Here is a 21,352-nt window from a genome sequence, read left to right on the forward strand (position 1 = left end):
CAGAATAACCTTTGGGAGATATTCAGAAACTCCGATTTGGTCCACATACTCTGTTGCTAAATTCCACTCCATTCGAATCTATTTCCTTGTGATGTAGAACTCAAAAGAATTTATAACCTTTTCTTGCGTGAATTTATTTTATGTTCCAACTTTAACGCTTATCGTACGCATAGCTCCGACATGGCCATGTTCGAATTTTCTTGAAGTTAAAATACAGTTCACACTCGAAACAATCGGCCTACAAGTTCTTTGACAATCATATGACAGAAAAACTTCTCAACTTGTAAGGCAGATTGTGACCCCAGTTCCCAATCAGAACAATGTATCACCAAGAATCAAGAAATTGCTGTAACTGCTTCAAAATCATCGACAATTAAGCAGCCCCTGACGTTGGCAACAATCAACAAAAATCCAAAATTATTTAATAATCATATTCTGCCGCGGCAAACACACTGCAATTCGAGGTCCGCCTTTCCTTGACCATGATGTACAATATGTGGTCATTTTATTTGATATTCCAAATGTTCATGGCACAAATTAGACATTCTTATAGCGGACCCTACACGTGACAGAATTTTGTCAATAAAAATATTGACAAGACTGCTTCAATAAGCGGACCCTACACGAGCAGAAATATTGACAATACACCAATTATTGATCAATATATTGATCGTGTAAGGACACTATGAAAATATTGATTCTGTAGAATTCAAATGGGATTGACGGATTGAAGTAGTCTTGTCAATATTTTTATTGACAATATTCTTGTCCCGTATAGGGTCCGCTATACGTCAATCCCATTTAAATTCTACAGAATCAATATTTTCAAAATGTCATTATACGATCAATATATTGATCAATAATTGGTTTATTGTCCATATTTCTGCTCGTGTATGAAAAGAATATTTTTCTTTTTGATTTCATTTTTCATACTTGTTTTATGAATTGGCGAACCATCCCCCTAAGACCAACGTGCGGCGTCTCACCCGCACATGCGACATCTCTCCCGAATTGACCTTTGTTTTTAAAATGTTTGTGAAAATGATAAAAACCATTTTAGTGTATTTTAAGCGCACCCTACACGAGCAGAAATATTGACAAAAGCGGACTCTACACGGGACAAGAATATTGTCAATAAAAATATTGTCAAGACTGCTTCAATACGTCAATCCCATTTGATTTCTACATGATCAATATTTTCAAAATACCCTTACATGATCAATATATTGATCAAGAATCGATTTATTGACAATATTTCTGCACGTGTAGGGTCCGCTAAAAAATCATATATTTATCAATATATTGGTTGTGTAAGGTCGTCTTGAAAATATTGATTCTGTAGAATTTAAATGGGATTGATGGATTGAAGCAGTTTTGTCAATATATTTATTGACAATGTTTCTGTCTCGTGTAGGGCCCGCTTTGAGCGGACCCTACACGAGACAATAATGTTGTCAATAAAAATATTGACAAGACTGCATCAATACGTCAATCCCATATGAATTCTACAGAATCAATATTTTCAAAATGTGCTTACACGATCAATATATTGATCAATAATTGGTTTATTGTCAATATTTCTGCTCGTGTAGGGTCCGCTTTAAGCTGACCCTACACGAGACAAGAATATTGTCAATAAAAATATTGACAAGACTGCTTCAATCCGTCAATCCCATTTGATTTCTACATGATCAATATTTTCAAGATAGCCTTGCACGATCAATATATTAATCAATAATCGATTTATTGACAATATTTCTGCGCGTGTAGGGTCCGTTTTAGATACTTTTCAAAATTGATAAAAATTATTTCATCATATATTGTATGGTTTACTTTGGTGTAGGATTGATTTTTAGAAATGTGAAGCATCACCCCCAAAATTAACCTGAAGCAACAAACGTGTCAATTCGACATACAAAATGATTCTAACTCACCGTCCTTCTGTTGCGTGATCCGAATAAACAATCGAAAGCGATGCCGTTGTAATTAGTCCTAATATTCCCAATTCGAACAATATGACTACAGGAACACAACACATACGTCGCCACTTCCAACCCCCCGTCGATTTCACTAAAATAGATCAGAATTAATAGACGCCATACTGTCTATAATCGCAAGTCAGTCCCATGTTCTATAGGATTCACTATTTACATGCTACTGACTTGAGATTATAGACAGTATAATAGCTGTGCTGCCCATAATCGCAGGTCAGTCCCTTGTGCTATGGCATTCTCTATCTACATGGGACTAACTTGCGATTATAGGCAGTGTGTGTTCCCACAAAATTGGCGCGATAATCAAAAGACGAAAATAAATTTTAATCGCCAGTCTTATTTTCATTAATTCATAAGGTAGCGTGATCCCATACCAACTTCTTGTTTATCAGTAATTGTACTGCCACTCAAACTGTCGCAGCAATCGATAGCTCGCACAACACAAAGTTTGAAGGTAAAGAATTATCTTTTTCTATGATGTTACGACGTGTTATGTGCTTGCACTTTTACTATCTTTCTACCTTCGACGGTCGGTTTTGAACCATGTTACCCTACATAAAATATCGATCTTTTCGTCAGTTTTCTAAGATTTTCTAGAAACACACATTTTTTGATTCAAGTGAAACGTTTTTCAAATGTTACATCAACTTACATGGTTTAGGCCGAAAAGCACGATAAATCCCCGTGGCTAATGATCCGTAGTGAGTCTCAATTGCATCAAATAGGGATGCTAACATTAGTGCTATTGCTACATCTCCGTTGGGCGCTGCTCCACTGGCTTCGGCAAAATGGAATCGAACGGGCATTGGTTGGGAGTCATTTTGTGGACCAGGGGGGTGGCAAAACGCAACTTGTAGAATCAAACGAAGTCTTCCAAGTTTTTTTGAAAGTCCGTAGTTTAACGAATATATCCACTCTAGATCATACCGTCTATCCAGGAACTTGAAAAGATAGTTGATGAAGTACACTAGAACCAAAAGAGAAGCTCCGGTCACAATACCCCATGTGTAGCACCAAGTTGCGAGGCCGACAACAGTTCCAATAATAATCGTGAAATGAAGGCAAACAAGAAAGAATAAATAAGGTGCTCTGATGGGTGGTTCGGACCACTGTTGAGCGAAACTTCTCATTTCCTCTCGTAGCTTAGCCAACAAAAAGCTCTTTCCACTGCCCCATTTTGCATATAGTCCTACAGTAATTGGCATCGTCAGGGTTGGCTCGCTGAGTACATCTGCTAACGCTGATGAATACAACCCATACCCTAGCATTCCTTCCGAATCTTCATTCGCATTCAATTTTCTAGCGCCAAATACTTGCCCAAGAATCGTTTTCTGATGCATAGCATCGATGCCGTATGGTGTTTCTCCTGCCTTGTTTGACCGATACAGTAGTTGACTGTACTTAGGATTACTCAAAAGCGCTTCCACGATTGCTTTGGAACGTGCTCTCATTGCCACATGCAAACAAGTATCACCACGTTTATCGGCAGCACCAACTTTAGCCTTTCGTTCTAGCAGCATTTGCACAATTTCCAGATACCTATTTCGCACCGCTCGCAAAAGCGGCGTATCTCCGTCTTTAGTTGATAGCTCCAAATCCGGGTTGGAGTGTAGGATGAGTTTCACAAGTACTGTATGGCCCTTCTCGACAGCGGTGTATAAAGCAGTCTTTCTATCTTTTCCCTGTATATCCACATCTACGTGACGTTTCAGCAGAATTTCTACTACACTGCGGTAGCCACCTTTCACTGCATTAATAAGTGGTGTATCTCCTGCACGATCTTGTACATTTACATAAGCACCAGCAGATATCAGTGCGGAAGCAATTTCCGTGAGTCCTTCCCGACATGCTATTGAGAGTGCAGTCATGCCATCCTTATCCAAGGCATTCACATTCGGCTTGCGTTCCAATAGTAGCGACACACATTCCTGATATCCGCCAGTTACGGCAACCAACAATGGTGTCCATGAGTACATACCTGCTGTATCAACATTGGCTCCTGCCTTTAACAAAACGTCAACAATCTCCGCGTTTCCTTTCCTACAAGCCCAAACTAATGGAGTTGTTCCATACTTATCGCCTACATTTGGTTTTGCTCCCCCACTGTTTATCAACAATTTAACAATCTCGGTGTGGCCACGCCCGGAAGCCCAAAGTAGAGGATTCAAATGATAATTACCATGAACTTGAACATCAGCTCCTCTTTGTAACAACAATGACACTATAGCAGTGTGGCCTTTGTACGATCCCCACATAAGAGCAGTCCAGCCACCCATATCCCGATGTTCAATGTCAGCGCCATTGTCGAGCAGAATTTCCACTATGTCTACGTGACCTGCCTTTGCAGCAAACTGCAGTGCTGACCAACTATCCAAGTCCTGGGCCTGTATATCAGCTCCTCGCGCAAGAAGTTCCTTTGCAAAATTTGCAGCACCACGGCCACTAGCTATCATCAATACGGTGGTACCATTCTATAGTAATAAGATAACAAAAATGTTTTAAAGATTCTCATTGCATCAATTTGTTTAGTTACTTCATCGCGATCATCGACTTGCAACTGACGGGTGCCAAGGAACGATTTAAGTCCGACTAGATCGTCCGATTCTAAGTACTGCAATAATGCACGATGGCTCAGGGATCCCATTGAATCACAACGATTCAATGCCTATAACGATGGGGAAGAAACAAGAAATCAAACAAAGAGATTAGCGAATGTTACACTTCGAATGATAGTATTTTGTGTAATATCACAGCAAACAGAAAACCGATGCTTCAAATCAACTCAACCGGAGGAAACTTAGTGGTTTACGTGTTAGAGACCTGCGGCATAGTTGCGATACAGCTTTAATAAGTATTATATCGACATGATAGATAAACCAGGGAATGCAATGGTAGTAAGTAAGTAAGGAAGTCTATGTAAAGGCCTTAGCAAAAAAGCTATTAGTTATCGGAATTGACTTTTGAATTGATAATACAGGTTGCTATATATCATTGCTATCCGGAATAACATTAATTTGCATAACAGGTTTTTTTAGGACTGATGGTTGATAACTCGAGAATGGCGTAAATAGAGCAAACTTGTTGAGTCCTACTAGTTATAACGTTGCGGTGGTAATACAAACATTGAAAACGTGTTTATAAAATATTCTAAATGAAAATATACTTCATTTGTAACCACGTCATTGTTTTTGATTCTAATTTGTGTATCTATGACACTACTGGAACTGATTATATCATTGATGTTCAGGTATTATACCATAACTTAGTGATAAATGTTTACTTCATGTTTTTCCAATACGTACAAAATACATCAATAAGGTATAATATTTAATTGTAGTATTATCTTCGTGTTCTAGAGTTTGTTTACAAATACTAAATTTTAGTATGTTCTCTGGTATGAATACATGAACAAGCTATTTTACTATTATCGAAGACTGATATCTCTTTCCTTTCCCCATACCAATGAGAAGCGACAGAAGTTATAGCGCCTCTATTGTACGAAGGTAGGAAGCTCAAAGTAACAGAATATATGCACATGTGAAAAGTATACTACAGTTGCCAGTCTTCTTGATACGTAGTTTTCGCTATAATTAAGTACCCCCATACAGTAAATTTTGTTATTGGAAGTTTGAAAAATGTTTTGTTATTATTCAGGTATTATAATCACTCATTTCATTATCAGGCGGGTTAAAGCTGGTGCTGCAAAATTCTTTATTATGTGGCCGGATGTTATTGTTGGAAGGAGAAACACTGTTCCCCTCGGAATGCGCGTAAATGACTCCTTTTACGGGTCCGCCAAACCCTATTTTGGTCGAAGAGCAAAATAGCAATAATATGAGTTATCTAATAAATAAATTCAGTCTACTGTAAGTCTACCCGCATCCACTGGTAATGCATTGAACTGATGGTGGCTTCCTACTACATACATACATACATACATACATACATACATACATACATACATACATACATACATACATACATACATACATACATACATGGGGGCAGCAGGGACAGGAAGGACAGGAGTCTAGGGGCCTAACGAACCCCCCCCCCCCCACAGCCCTACTGCGAGTTGGGGAGTTTTGCTAGGATATGGTGGGGCTAAGATTGGGCTCTTCTGAACCTCTAAAAAATGCCATAACTCCGAAAGCAGCTCCGACGAAGCGAGTCTGTGCCGCTTCTGCTAAGATCCTAAGATTCCAATAATCTAAGATCTGGGCAATAAAAGCACTCTAGCCCAACCGGAGTGCCAACCGGCACATCAGGATCGACGCCAGTAACATCTTGATTATGGTATACTGGCCATGGCGAACGGCAACGGACAGGACACGGATGACGAAAAGGATGGCGACTTAGGGCTGACAGACGTGCTGTTCTACTCCCTGAGTAAGGAAGGATGACACCGACTTGAAATGGCGAGTGGGCTAACAGCATGGCTGCCTCCGTTCCAACAAAACCCTGGCAGGTCTCCGGGTACGTTCGAATCTCGCCATCATTTGGTTGGTGGTACTAGGTTCGGTTGAAGCATTCCCGATTTACGCCGATCCGGCTCTGAACACTACTCCCCATGAGAGATGGTGTCAACCCTTGCATGACCTCACTGCTGCTTTTCGGCAGCATAGATAATCATGGGATCACGAGAGGCGACTATGTGCAGCGAGTGGAGATAGCGGCCCGGAGTTGGGACCCAATAAAATAAAATGGAGAAACAACAAGCAACCGATATAAATGGAGCAGGCACGGCAAATCCGTTTGCCAGAGGTGGGTTGGTGAGGTCACCACCACCAATAGTAGCTGAAGTCACCCAGCAAGAGCAGGAGGAGGGGAAGCCGAAGCAACAGCAACAGCAGCAACAAAAACAGCCGGAGCAGAGCGGAAGGAGCTACACCCCACAAACGCCAAAGGTAGTGGTAGCGAGGCACTTGGTGGAGGAGCTCCACAAGTTCGTGGATATGAGAAACAATGTCCACAAAGACATTAAGGAGATGGTCATCAAAATCCGGAAGGCGCTACTGTCTGCCGTGAAAGAGTACGATACGGCAACGCAGAGGGCAGATTCAGCTGAGCGAGCATCCGCGTCGGCTAAGGCTACTATCCTCCTAGCCCCTCCGAAACAGGGTAAGGAGAGGCAGATTGGAGTGGAGAACACGCCAGTTCCCATAACTCCAAAGAGGACAAGATCCTCACCAGGAGAAGAAAGACCAGGCGGGTCAAAGAGGCAGACGCTCGAGGATGCTGTTGCTGCCGAAGAAAAGGACGCCACCTTACAGGGTGAAAGCTGGAGCACCGTTGTAGGTCGGAAGGAGAAACGCGGGAAACAGCAAAAAAAGAAGGAGGAGCGAAAAGGGGAGCAGAAGAGGAAATCAGAACCCTCGGCTCGTCAGAAGGCGCCTAAGGGAGAAGCCGTGCTCGTCAAAGCAAATGACGAGACTACGTACGCAGCACTGCTCAAAAAGGTCAGAGAGGACCCGGAGCTGAAAGATTTGGGGGAAAACGTGTTAAGAGTCAGGCGTACCCAAAAAAATGAGATGCTCCTCGAGCTTAAGAAGAATACTACGACTAGTAGCTCTGCCTTGCAGGAGACTATAACTAAATCAATGGGCGGAAAGGCAGAAGTTAAAGCCTTAAGCCCGGAGATGGTAATCGTGTGCAAAGACCTCGACGAAATAACGACGGAAGACGAGCTGAGAGGTGCTATGAAGCAGCAGTGCAAACTGGGCGAGGTGCACATGACGATCCGGTTAAGGAAGGGATACGGAGGAACGCAGATAGCGATGATACGTTTACCGGTAACCGCTGCAGACAAGGCACTGGAGGTAGGTAAGGTTACAGTTGGATGGTCGAGATGCCTACTGAGAGCCGCCCCACGAGTAAACAAACAAGCAGAGAAATGCTTCAAATGTTTAGGCTTTGGACATTTAGCAGGGGCTTGCAAAGGCCCGGACAGATCCGGGATGTGCTGGAAATGCGGAGAGACGGGCCATCTTGCGAGAGACTGCACGCAGAGGCCGAAGTGCTTGCTTTGCACCCCAGCGGAAGGGAACGACCATCAGACGGGTGGCTTTAAATGCCCAGCGTACAAGAAGGCGACTGCAGGCCAACGGTGATGGAGATGACCCAGATAAACCTGAATCACTGTGATACCGCACAGCAACTGTTGTGGCAGTCTACGACAGAAACTATGTGCGATGTCGCTTTGATCGCAGAGCCTTATCAAGTCCCCCCTAATAACGGTAACTGGGTGGCGGATAGATCAGGAACCGCAGCGATACAAGTAATGGGAAGATTCCCTATCCAAGAAGTGGTAGAACGTTCCTATGAGGGTTTCGTGATAGCCAAAATCAACGGCATCTTCGTATGTAGCTGTTACGCTCCCCCAAGGTGGACAGTAAAGCAGTTCAGCCTAATGCTGGAGCAGTTAACCGAGCAGTTGATCGATCGGAAGCCGGTAGTCATTGGTGGTGACTTCAACGCCTGGGCTGTGGAATGGGGCAGTAGAGTAACCAACACAAGAGGGTGTATCCTGCAGGAAGCTCTAGCGAAGTTAGACGTACGATTGTGCAATGAAGGCTCTGTTAGTACATTTCGGAGAGACGGGAGGGAGTCCATCATAGACGTCACATTCTGTAGTCCCTCATTGACGGCGAACATGAATTGGAGAGTATGCGAAACGTATACGCATAGTGACCACCAGGAGATTCGCTACCGTATCGGCCAACGGAACCCCGCGGCAGTACAGAGAAGGGTGACCGGCGAACGAAAGTGGAAGACGAAAGCCTTCAACAAAGACCTCTTTGTTGAGGCACTTCGGCCGAACGGCGGGACCGAGAACGTGGATGCGGCTGACCTAACAAGAAGGATTGTGGCGGCTTGTGACGCCACAATGCCGCGAAAACTGGAACCACGCAACAAACGGCGTCCAGCTTACTGGTGGAACGAGACGCTTAGTACGTTACGCGCTGCTTGTCTCAGAGCCAGAAGGCGGGCCCAAAGAGCAAGGTCGGAACCAGATAGAGAAGAGCATAAGGCATCGTTTCGGGAAGCTAGGGCCGCTCTAAAACGGGAGATCAGACTTAGCAAGTCAGAGTGCCACAAGGAGCTATGCCGAGAAGTAGACGCCAATCCCTGGGGTGACGCATACCGAGTCGTGATGGCGAAAATGAAGGGTCCAACGACGCCAGTCGAAATGTGTCCGAGCAAGCTGAAGATAATCGTCGAGGGTCTTTTCCCGAAGCACGATCCAACTATATGGCCACCGTCACCGCACGGCGAGGAAGAAGGAACAAACATGGATCGGCAAGTGACTAACGACGAGCTAGTAGAAGCATCGAAGCGCCTAAAACCAAAGAAAGCCCCTGGTCCGGATGGAATACCAAACGTGGTACTGAAAGCTGCGATCCTGGCATATCCGGACATGTTCAGGATAGTGATGCAGAAGTGCCTAAATGAAGGCAACTTCCCCGAAATGTGGAAGGTCCAGAAGCTGGTGTTGCTGCCGAAGCCAGGGAAGCCACCTGGCGACCCGACCTCGTACAGACCCATATGCCTGCTGGATACACTCGGAAAACTCCTGGAAAGGATCATTCTTAACAGGTTGACGAAATTCACGGAAGGTGAGCGCGGACTGTCCAAGATGCAGTTTGGTTTCCGCAAAGGAGCATCGACAGTGGATGCAATTCGGATAGTGCTCGAGAGTGCCGAGAAGTCATCTAAACAGAAGCGAAGAGGAGATCGATACTGCGCTGTGGTCACGATAGATGTGAAGAACGCGTTCAACAGTGCCAGCTGGGAAGCCATCGCTGCAGCGCTGCATAGAATGAGGGTTCCCGACTATCTGTGCCAGATCCTGAAGAGCTACTTTCAGAGCAGAGTGCTACTGTACGAGACGAGCGAAGGACAGAAGTCATTGCGTGTCACAGCGGGCGTTCCTCAGGGCTCCATTCTCGGTCCAACCCTTTGGAACGGGATGTACGATGGGGTGTTAACGCTGCAGCTGCCTAGGAAAGTGAAAATCGTAGGTTTCGCGGACGACGTGTCACTAACGGTGATGGGTGAGACACTTGAAGAAGTGGAGGTGTCGGTGACGGAGACAATAGACGCGATCGAGAGCTGGATGAACGGGGTTAAGCTGCAAATAGCTCGCCACAAGACGGAGGTGTTGTTGGTCAGTAACTGCAGATCGGTCCAACGGATGCAGATCGACGTCGGAGGGCACGTGATTGCATCGAAACGTGCATTGAAGCAATTGGGAGTTATAATCGACGACCGGTTGAGCTTCAACAACCACGTTGATTACGCCTGTGGAAAGTCGGCGAAGGCAACGAACGCAATAGCGAGAATCATGCCAAACGTCGGCGGTCCGAGAAGCAGCACGAGACGTCTGCTATCTACTGTTTCGTCATCGATACTCCGATATGGGGTTCCTGCCTGGAGTGCTGCGCTGAAAACCAAGCGGAACCGTGAAAAGCTAAACAGGACATTCCGACTGATGGCCGTACGAGTCGCGAGTGCCTACAGAACAATATCGTCGGAGGCAGTATGCGTTATCGCCGGGATGATCCCCATCTGCATTACCCTGGCGGAGGACGTGGAATGCTATCAGCGGAGAAATGCACGTAACGCTAGGAGACAGGTTCGAGCGGACTCGTTGGCTAAATGGCAACAGGAGTGGGACAACGCGGAGAAAGGAAGGTGGACCCACCGCCTCATCCCAAATGTATCGGCCTGGGTACATAGGAAGCATGGAGAGGTGAACTTCCATTTGACGCAGTTTTTGTCCGGGCACGGATGCTTCCGGAAGTACTTGCATCGGTTTGGACATGCTTCGTCACCCCTTTGCCCGGGCTGTGCGACCGTGCAGGAGACACCGGAACACGTGGTCTTCGAATGCCCTAGATTCGAAGAAGTTCGTAGGGGTATACCTGGTATGACAGCGGACAATATCGTCGAAGAGATGTGCCGTGACGAACATACCTGGGACGCTGTCAACAGAGTGGTCTCGAGCATACTCTCCGAGTTGCAGAGGAAGTGGCGTAGAGACCAACAAGAAACCGCAAATCGGGTTTCGAGAGAAATTCCGCCGCCGGGGAACTCTCCAACTGTGTAGACTAGGTCCACCGCCGGGGACCAGTTGAGTAGTGCGTGATGTAGCACCGAGTTGGGTCGTCGGGGCGCCTGGGAACCGGACGTCAAGCTTCACCGGAATCGCTGAACCGACCTCGACATCCTTCCGGGTAGCTCGTGAGTAGGCTATATCCACCGCCGGGGATTGGACCGAGTAGACCGCGTCGCAGAGCTAGCAGTGGGTCGTTGGGGCGCCGGTGAACCGGAAGTTACGCTCCAACCGGAATCGCCGGATAGACCTCAGCACCTACTGTATGGCCCGTTGAGTAGGCTAGATCCACCGCCGGGGACTAGATCGAGTAGATCGGGCGAAACGGAACGAGAGGAAGCCAAAGAGCTCATGAAATTGTGGTGCTAAAACAAAAGAAGAATCGGTACCGGGGGAGCCTCCTTCGCCGGGGAACTCTCCGTCGGCGTAAGCTAGATCCACCGCCGGGGACTAGACTGAGTAGACCGCGACGAAATACCACCAGTCGCAGGTCGTCGGGGCACCAGCGAACCGGACGCTCTGCTCCACCGGAATCGCCGAACTGACCTCGACATCTGGTTGGTTGGCTCGGTTTCGGGAGAACTTCTCTCGCCGGGGAATTCTCCGTCGGAGTAGGCTAGGTCCATCGTCGGGGACTAGACCGAGTAGTTCGCGAACAAGTCTGGTGCTCAAAGAGTAAACGGCGTTGAATGGTGCGAGAAGGGAGTTGCGGTGCTAACCGGCACAAGCGAGCCGCAGGGCTCAGTGAATTAGACAGTCAGAAGTTTGCCGCTCAGACTGTACTCGTAGGGGAGGAGTACTAAGCCTCGACTCACAGCCAGCTTTCCGACTGCCATGCAGAGCTTGCCAGTCTGTGTGGATGGTAGAGAATTGGTGGTGTGTAGAGGAGTGGGGCTGTAACCCTACGGAAGAAACGAACTAGGAAGTAGTTGAATTAGAGTGCGTGCTATGCACATAAAAACCCCTCCCCGAAGTAATGCCGTAAGGTAGTGCCGGGGAGGAATCAGGTTCTGGGCAAGAGCAGTGGTTTTTAGCGGGTCGGGTGATGGCAGCCCAAACCCGTTCCCTGACAATGGGGTTTTTGTACATTTTTCCTCACTCAGGGTTTTTCTGAAAATTTTTTTACTGCTCTCAAAAAAAAAAAAAAAAAAATACATACATACATACATACATACATACATACATACATACATACATACATACATACATACATACATACATACATACATACATACATACATACATACATACATACATACATACATACAGTACCAATACAGTACACACATATAAGGAGCTGTGCAGAAAAGTAGACGCCAACCCCTAGGGCAATGCTTACCGTGTCATATGGACCAAGATCGAGGGTCCAAAGACGCCAGTGCTGACAACCTGAAGATTAGCGTGGAGGGTGGAAAACACGACACAACCGCATGGCCGTCTACACTCTACGTCGATGCAGACCATGGAAATGTTTGGGTGACAATTGGGTCTCCAACAACGAGCTCCTTATAGTGGCGAAAGAGCTGAAAGGGATGAAAACTCCCGGTCTGGATGGATATTCCCAACGTGGCACACACAGACCACGATCCTGGGGTTTCCGGACATATTCAGGATAATGTTACAGAATAGGGTGAGAATCCAGAAGCTGGTGTTGGTACCACAACCAGGGAAGCCTCCAGGAGATCCAACATCCTATCGGCCTATATGCGTGCTGGAGCTCCCAATCTGCAGGCTTGTTATTTGCTCTCACAATGTGCACAAATAGCGAAATACACTGATGAAAAATAAAGCAGCACAAAACACTGGGAGCAATACACATCGGAGTGAAGAAGTATATTGAAAAAGAGAAGAGTAGTGGTTCGCATGGGAAGTGCAAAGAGCGTTTTTATTCTTCTCTTTATTTGCTCTGAGATGCATTCCATCCCTGCCTGCCAGAAGCTGTTCCAAATTTGAGCCAAATCGGACAAGTCTAAGTACAGGGTTAACGTACCTAAATTTTGTAGTGGATTTTTTAACAATTTACTTGGATAAAACCCACTAGCTCGCATTTTCACCGGTAGGTGGCATTGTATGCATCAGCGTATCACTACAAATGAAAATAAGAAAGTTAATTTTATTGCCTACAACTTTGTCAAAGACTGCGATTAAATCCAGCTTTAGTAGAAGTTATTGAAATTTTAACGAAGTGATGTCTGAGTCAGTTTTGCATGGGGCAAAAGCCGCATAGTACTGAACTACCCATGATCGCTTAGTTGTCCCGTTTTCTATGGGATTTCCTATCTTAATGGGACTGATATGCGATCATAGGCAGTGAATCAGTCGTAGAATTCAACAAATATCATTGAACAGCGTGCGCAGAAAAAATGAGCTCAAGTAAGATCCAACCATTGTACCTCCCAAGTAATAATTTTGGTTGTATTGAAGTTTTATAGTGTTTAATAATACTAATATTTAAAACCTCCCATGCAGACCTTATGGTTTTATGTGCTTCCTGCAGGCTGCTATAAACTCATGTTATGACTTATGAGAAATTGGCTCATTTTATGGTAATCAGTAGAACTTATTATGCAAACTATCTAGAACAGTGATTCTCAACATGGGGTCGGCGGACCCCTAGGGGGCCGCGAAGTCGTTGCTGGGGGTCCGCGAAGAAAAATATATTTTCCGAGTGCAGATAGAAATATCAAATCTGGTTTCCTAACAAACTGAAAATAACATATTGATAGCATACAAAATCGATGTTTATCCGTGGGGGTCCGCATCAACCCAGGGCGATTTCTAAGGGGTCCGCGGTACGAAAAAGGTTGAGAACCGCTGTTATAAACATTAAGCTCATACAAATGTATTTCGATCGAGAGGCAGATCACTCTAGGAATATAAAACAAATTTCCAATTTGAAAAAATGCATTTCATTTCCATTTTTGCATCAACTTTTTATTCCCTCGCTGAAACATTTGTTCAACAAGCATCTTACGCTGATCTACTTCGTTCGATGTTTTGTATGAATGTAGAGTTTGTTTGATAAAAAGAAAATGCATTTAATTTCGTTGATTTACATCACAAATGATCTGCCCCTAGATTTCGGTACACAAGAAAATCTGCGAATCATTCTCGGACGAGGTATCGTATTCGATTGGAATGACACTATGTATAGTAAAAACTATGTATAGTAAAAACATGTCATGTACCATCTTGGACAAAGCCGCTGTCAAAATAAACAAAACCAGGAAACTGCGTAAACCCAGCATAAAACTTGTCACTCTCAAGATAGATACAGAAGTGCTATGATAAACACGCTAGCTATACTGCCCATTAAAGCATAAGAGTCTCACATTGAAAAAACAGTAAGCCGAGAAAACACTGTTCAGGATTTACATTTTCTTTGAGCCTTATAGATGGGACAACCATGTTTTGGTATTTTTGTCGATATTTTTTAAACAAACCTGGTAATCTTTTTGGGACTCTTATGCTTTAATGGGCAGTATATGACTTGCTCAAGTAATGATCATTTCAGCAAGAATTGTCTCATAAAAGAATTATTCAAGTGTATCAAGTTTTATTAAACAATATGTCGTCTTAAAGCAAAAATAGCAAATCACAAAGAAAAATTTCTCAAATATATGCCTTCTTGTTCGTTTGAGTGGTGAAATCAAAAGTTTTAAGAAATTTCTTTGTACAATCCAGCACTTTTTAACAAAACATTTAACATTTTTGATTTGAGCTTGGTTAAGTGTTGTTTTAATACTTCCAGAAAAATATTACCGAATAGTATTTTAGCAGATTTCATGTGGCGAATTTATGTTACGTTTGTTCTTAAATGATATTTCACCATAAGTCCTCAACAGCACGTATGGATGGGTTATAACAACAATAGAGAGATGCCGCAATCTCAATAATTCGTATATGGGTCATTCCATGCGAAGTGATCAAGGCACGTGTAATCGACCTCCACGGATTTGAACAAAATTTGGAGGAATTGTTAATCTAGAGCCAATATATAAAAACCCAAATTTTTGTGACAATTGAACCACCCCTCGGGTCATGGGAGCACCCCCCGTTTTGGCAAATTGCCAAAACCCTTGATTTTCTTTTGATCATATATCCGGTTCTATTTAATCTAGAATCAAACCACAAGAATTGATCAAGGGATCTAGAAAAAATATTATTTTTTGCCGGCGGTGATGCCAACTATGCGATTTTTTCAGTTAAATATTAAAAGTTAATTTTTCTCTCAATACATATATTTTAATTTTGAAAATTTTAATTCCATCGCGTTCCTCAGACATTTTTACATAAAAAACACTTATCATCCCAATATAATATGAGCGCATCCTGAGATACCCCGTTTTGAAGAGAAAAAACCGCCATTTCCCATATAAAATCGCAAGCGCACAACACTAAAAAACCAACTTGAGTATTCTGAGTTCAAACATAATTTTTCGTGAAGTAAACGAGAAATGATGAAAAACTACGTATTTGGTTTGCTTCTAGCAGATCAGGGTCGATTTTTATGACCGTTTGAAGATTTTCTCAATTTTGGTCACTAAAAATGAATTTTTATATGAGAAAATCGAAGTTTTTCCCTTCAAAACGGTATATCTCAGGATGCGCTCATATTATATTGGGACGAAAAGTGTTTTTTATGTAAAAATGTCTGAGGAACGCGATGGCATTAAAATTTTCAAAATTAAAATATATGTAATAAGAGAAAAATTAACTTTTAATATTTAACTGAAAAAATTGCATAGTTGGCAGCACTGTCGGCAAAAAATAATATTTTTTCTAGACTCCTTGAACAATTTTCTTCAAAAGCCAACTTGTGGTGTGATTCTAGAGTAAATAGAACCGGAGATATGATCAAAAGAAAATCAAGGGTTTTGGCAATTTTCCAAAACGGGGGGTGCTCCCATGACCCGAGGAATGGTTCAATTGACACAAAAATTTGGGTTTTTATATATTGGCCCTAGATGAACAATTCCTCCAAATTTTGTTCGAATCCGTGAAGGTCGATTTCAAGCTTGCATCTTTTTTTGATCACTTCGCGTGGAATGACCCATATGTAGGGTAATATGATATTGTGAGATTGTCTTTCGAAGAATTACAACACTGGAGATGTAAAATAATCCTTATAATTGGCTTACGAAAATTTTAATAATGATTTTGTGCTTCCAGTTGCATCACGGAGTGTCGAAAATTTTTCAGCACCACTTTAAAATTTAATTTTTTTAAGGTGCTCAATTTTTGCGTAGTTCATGTATCGGTTGACTAGCTGGGACCTTTTAGAAGAAATTCTGATCACGGGCACGGTCATTCATGATTGCAAAGGAAAATGTCGTCGTGCGGCATCTCTCCCCTACAATTGGGAGAGATGCCGCATTAAAATTGCGGGTGAGATGCCGCACTCGATGGAGGAGGATGCGTAGCTAAAATGTATTTTTTTCACCTCGGAATGTCATTAAATGATCATTTGCGTCAGGTATAATATATAAAGGTTATAAAGGTTCTTAATAAGGTATATTCACAAACTAACGGACCTAATACAGGGACATATCGTCGCTGTTGTGCTATCTTATGACAAACGCAATTTTGGGGTAAATTGAGTTAGATATGCCACATTACTTGTCTCAAAAATCTCTACAAAGTGGCGTTTACAGAATTTTGACATTCTGCTTGGTTACTGTGATATAGCGAGAAACGTGCTGAGAAATTTTTAATTTTTTGTTTCAAATGACTGTGTCTGGGGATTGGCTCTAATTATTTTTATGTATGAGATGTTTTTATATGTAAAACTATCTGATAAACACAATGGAATAATCATTTTCGAAACAAAAATGCACGAACCGTGAGAAAAATGCAATTTAAGTTTTAAACTGGAAATATAGCATATTTGGCAACACTGTAACCAAAAATAGCTATTTTTTCTAGATTCCCTGGCTCATTTCCTTCAAAATGCATCTAACCGATTGTTTATAGACCAAATGAAGCCAAAGATATGAATAAAAGTTAATAATTGATGATTTTTTTCTATGGAAAATTTTCCATGCACGACTATGACATGCCATACAAATTTTGTCATGACACGTGTGAGACCGACTTTTGTTTACATTTTTAAAGAAAACTCGCTATGTAGTTAACCGATTTTCGTAATATTTGAGAGATTAATGCAGAATAGATAGAAGCATCATTCGTCTTCTTTGAATTGTTTATACCATTTATAAGTTTCAAGATATTTAATCTCAAACTTTAAAAATCGTTTTTCTCGAAATGTACAAAATGGCGCTTGTCATAAGATAGCACAACAGCGACGATATAGGATTATTAGTCTATTTATCTATATATTTAAACGGGCGATATGTATCTAAGTATTAGTTGCTTTGGTTTATTCTTTTTAGGCACTAATTTTCGTGAACGCGTTGATTTGTAGTGATGTCAATATTGCGATAAAAACGAAAATTTCAACGAATTGATGCTTTTTCAAAATGAATCTTTCGAGGACAAACCTAAGTTATATAAATTCATTGTTGGGAGAAACAGCCAAATACTGATTTTAAGGAACCGCTACCAACACATAGATATATATCGCTCGTTCAAACATATAGATAAATAGTACCCTTAATTAAGTTACTCCAACTTAACCGTTACACAAGGTTGCGAAAGAAAAACATTTTTAAAATGTTGAATAAAAAAATGTTTCTAGAAATGGTAGTACCCCCTTAAGAAAAGTGAAGGTGCTAGCCGATTTATATGTGTAATCAAATTTCATGAAACTCAGCTGAAGACACTTAATCACAAAATCATCAAGGAGAGCTAAAAAATACTTTTGTTCATCATTTTTCAGTTTGTGACCACAGTGCAGCGTCTCACCCGCACATGCGGCATCTCTCTCGCAATAACCTTTTTTGTGAAATGTTCGTGGAAATTTAATGATTTTTCTTTCGTGACAAAAACCATTTCACAGTATTTTAAAAACTTGTCGCAATTGATAAAAATGATTTCATCAATTATTGAACGGCTTACTTTGATGCAGGATCGATTTTTAGAAATGTGCGGTATCTCTCCCCAAATTACCCTATTCAGTATTCTGAAAAATGTATGCGTTGCAATATGCCATTATAATACTAAAACGCATATGAACGTCTGATTTTTATAAGATAATGCGAGAAGTGATTCTTGGAATTGTTGCAACGGCTGCACTTGCTGGCAAAGTCACCTCAATTTTTGCAAACAGTTAATAAACAAATCATTGCAACCGTTGCAACCACTCCCAGGTAGCCTAGCCACTGTAGGTGATGTATTCTTCGTCATACCCAAAAAATTAAAGACCATTAATTACATTGCTGATTTCAATATTTAAAATTACCATACCTTCTGAATCATCTACCAGCTTTTATCAATAATAATAATATAATTTTCAAATGATTTAATTCTGATATTTGTTAATCTTTCAAATGAATGTTTTTTTTTTGCTGAATGTGTTTTCTAGCATCAACATAAGATTCATACCGTCAAGTGTTGACGTTTTTTCGATGATTTAGGATAACTGGTTCTGATACTATATATTCGTCTGCTTAGTGGGTTACATATCTTTTTATTTTTCAAAGAATCGAAAAATAAAATATTACTTTATCTGAAAGTACAATTTCATGAGAATATTTCCCCAAATTTTCACCTAGATCCGAGAAATAGATCGAACAGCGCTTCGTCTAAGAAGAGCAGATGTAACTTGAAATTTGAAACTCGATTATCTCGAAATGTAGTTTTTTCAAAAATGCTTTTTCCGTGATTCCGATAAACCACTCAACCGAATTTCTTCATTATTTTTTTTTCAATTGACCGTAACTCGTATCTTTTCTATGCATAAATTTTTGTTATATAGATAAGAATTTTTAATCAGTTCGATTTCTCATCTTGCTCAGTTCAGAAGCTATAAATCGCTCCGCTGCTATAGCAGACCAAGTGATCGAATTTACCCGTGCGCCGCGGCGTTGTCTATTTGCAAAAGCAAAAATTTTGACTCCTTCTACCTAATGTGTGAAACGTGAACAAACAATGAGTGACAACGCAAAGCAAGAGTATGTCCCGTTGCGGATAAACTGTGTTGCTGTTGACTTCTCAAAATGTCCGGTACGACCATCGATTCGTGAAGTGGAGCAATTGTTGAAGGTGAACATGAAGCTCAACATAGCAGAAGTTAGTGCCGTACAATTCCAGCATTTACGTAATGTGGTACTGAGTCGAGCAGAATCATTCGCTTCGCAGAACAATTTGAAACACAAATCTATTGTAATTTTACACAGCATCCCAACGTATATTGATAATGACAGTATTGAAATAAAGCTACATGACCTGGCACCGCGTACTGGTTCCGCCGCTATCAAACAACTCATGTCAAAATACGGAGAGGTGGATAGTGTTAAGGAAAATACTTGGAAGAATTTCTTCCCAGAACTTGGCAACGCCGTTCGTGTAGTGAGAATGCGGCCGACAAAACCTATTCCCTCCTACTTGACCATGTCAGACAGATGCCCTCAAGGTATTGTACATTCTCAACGAACACTAGTCACGTACCCAGGGCAGATTCCTACATGCCAACATTGTGATCAGCCACTACACCACAGAAAACATTGTGCAGAGGCTGCTAAGGGAATTCCACCTGCTACAACCAAAGCCGGTATACAGTCGTCGTATGCTAAACGACAACCGGTAGGTAAACCAACGACTGCGGACCGGGCAGTAATAACACCAGCTCAACAACAATCGGGCTCAATACCACTAAACCAGCTGCCATTACCAACATCGAAGTAATAACGATTACACCAAATGTCTCCAAACCAACACCACCAACAAAACACCGATGAAGAAGGATTTACAACAGTGACCCGGAAGTACAAGAAACAAACAAGAATATCCGATCGTGAGCATCATGAATGCAGTACCGATGCCGACATGAACGTGAAGAAAACGCGAGAGAAGACGGACCGAATGCCCCACAAGGTGCGGAATACAATGCACCTCATTTTTCACCACCAAGGAAGAGGATCTCAACACGCAGCAGCAAGCTGCGTCAACAAGACCCTATGGATAGTTAAAAGTTAATTTTAATTTTAACACATTGTAAAAATCTTAAGACCCTCGGCTCAGTTATGCTAATGCATTGAGCCGTGTCAAATTAACAAAAAAAAATTTTCCTATAAAATGTTTAGAGCTTGAAGCATCATTTTTTAGGGAAAACGTTCCCGAATGTTGGTAAAAATTATTATTTATTCAACTAATCGTTAATGTACAAGGATTTCTCCTATACTAATTGAATTACATGAGTTTTAGGATTTTAGTTGATCAATTGGTCTTCAATCGTGATCACCGCAAGCCTCTTATACAAAAAAGCGGTTTCGGGGCAAAGGCCATAACTCTGGCAATTATCAATATATTTTTACAAACTAATGCTTTTTTTCATTGAAAAATGTACTTTGGTGTAATAAAATCACTGTTTATGCCTTTACGTAAATTCAAACTTTCTCGATATTTTTTTCTTTTTCTATCCGACTGTATCGTGACAGAGCTGCGAGCGAACGACTCACGAAACAGACATCGGTATCGAGAGGAATTCCGCCGCCAAGGAACTCTTAGTCGAAGTAGGGTAGTTTCACCGCCGGAAAATATCTGAGTAGATCTCGATAAAGCTGGGAGCTGTTCAAGAAAGTTATGTATTTTGACGATTAGAAGAACTTTGTCGAACAAATCAAAATTATAGGATTCATACAGAGAAGAGAAGGGCCACTCGAAATCAAAACTTCTCACAATTCTTTTTAAAATCACTAGCGGCGCGTGGTGTCGAAGCCCTGCAAAATACACTGTTAATCAACACAGTAGTTCAAAATTATACGACGTTACTGGTATAAAATATCTAGCAAATTCATCCCCGATAATCCGACAAGTGGTCAGAATATGTTCTTCCAAATAAAAATTATCATGCAATAATTAACCCATCTTTCAAACTAGAGATGGTCGGGTTTCATTTTTTTCGAACCCGAACCCGACCCGAACCCGAGAGCTTGAAAATTGAAAAGCCCGAACCCGACCCGAGCCCGAAATTATAAAATTTGAAAAACCCGCACCCGATCCGAGCCCGAAAATTTCAAAATAAGAAAACCCGGACCCGACCCGTACCCGAGAATGAAAATTTTGTAAAACCCGAACCCGACCCGACCCCGAGAATTTTAAAATTTGAAAACCCGAAAATTTT

General features: G+C 42.1%; 1 protein-coding gene across 6 annotated transcripts in view; it reads right to left on the reverse strand.

Moving 5' to 3' along the window:
* LOC131692883 (kinase D-interacting substrate of 220 kDa) overlaps positions 1 to 21,352 on the reverse strand; it is a 139,617-nt gene that overhangs the window by 24,126 nt on the left and 94,139 nt on the right. For all 6 annotated transcript variants that reach the window (XM_058980238.1, XM_058980239.1, XM_058980236.1 and 3 more), the window contains 3 exons: positions 4,528 to 4,659; positions 2,647 to 4,465; positions 1,935 to 2,070 (listed from right to left, as the gene is read on the reverse strand). In XM_058980238.1, coding sequence (XP_058836221.1) covers positions 1,935 to 2,070; positions 2,647 to 4,465; positions 4,528 to 4,638 — 2,066 coding nt within the window. In that variant the 5' untranslated portion in view covers positions 4,639 to 4,659. Of the gene's footprint in view, positions 1 to 1,934; positions 2,071 to 2,646; positions 4,466 to 4,527; positions 4,660 to 21,352 lie in introns of those variants that run through there.

Source organism: Topomyia yanbarensis, chromosome 3 (genome assembly GCF_030247195.1).
Source record: "Topomyia yanbarensis strain Yona2022 chromosome 3, ASM3024719v1, whole genome shotgun sequence".
Classification (NCBI taxonomy): Eukaryota; Metazoa; Arthropoda; class Insecta; order Diptera; family Culicidae; genus Topomyia; species Topomyia yanbarensis.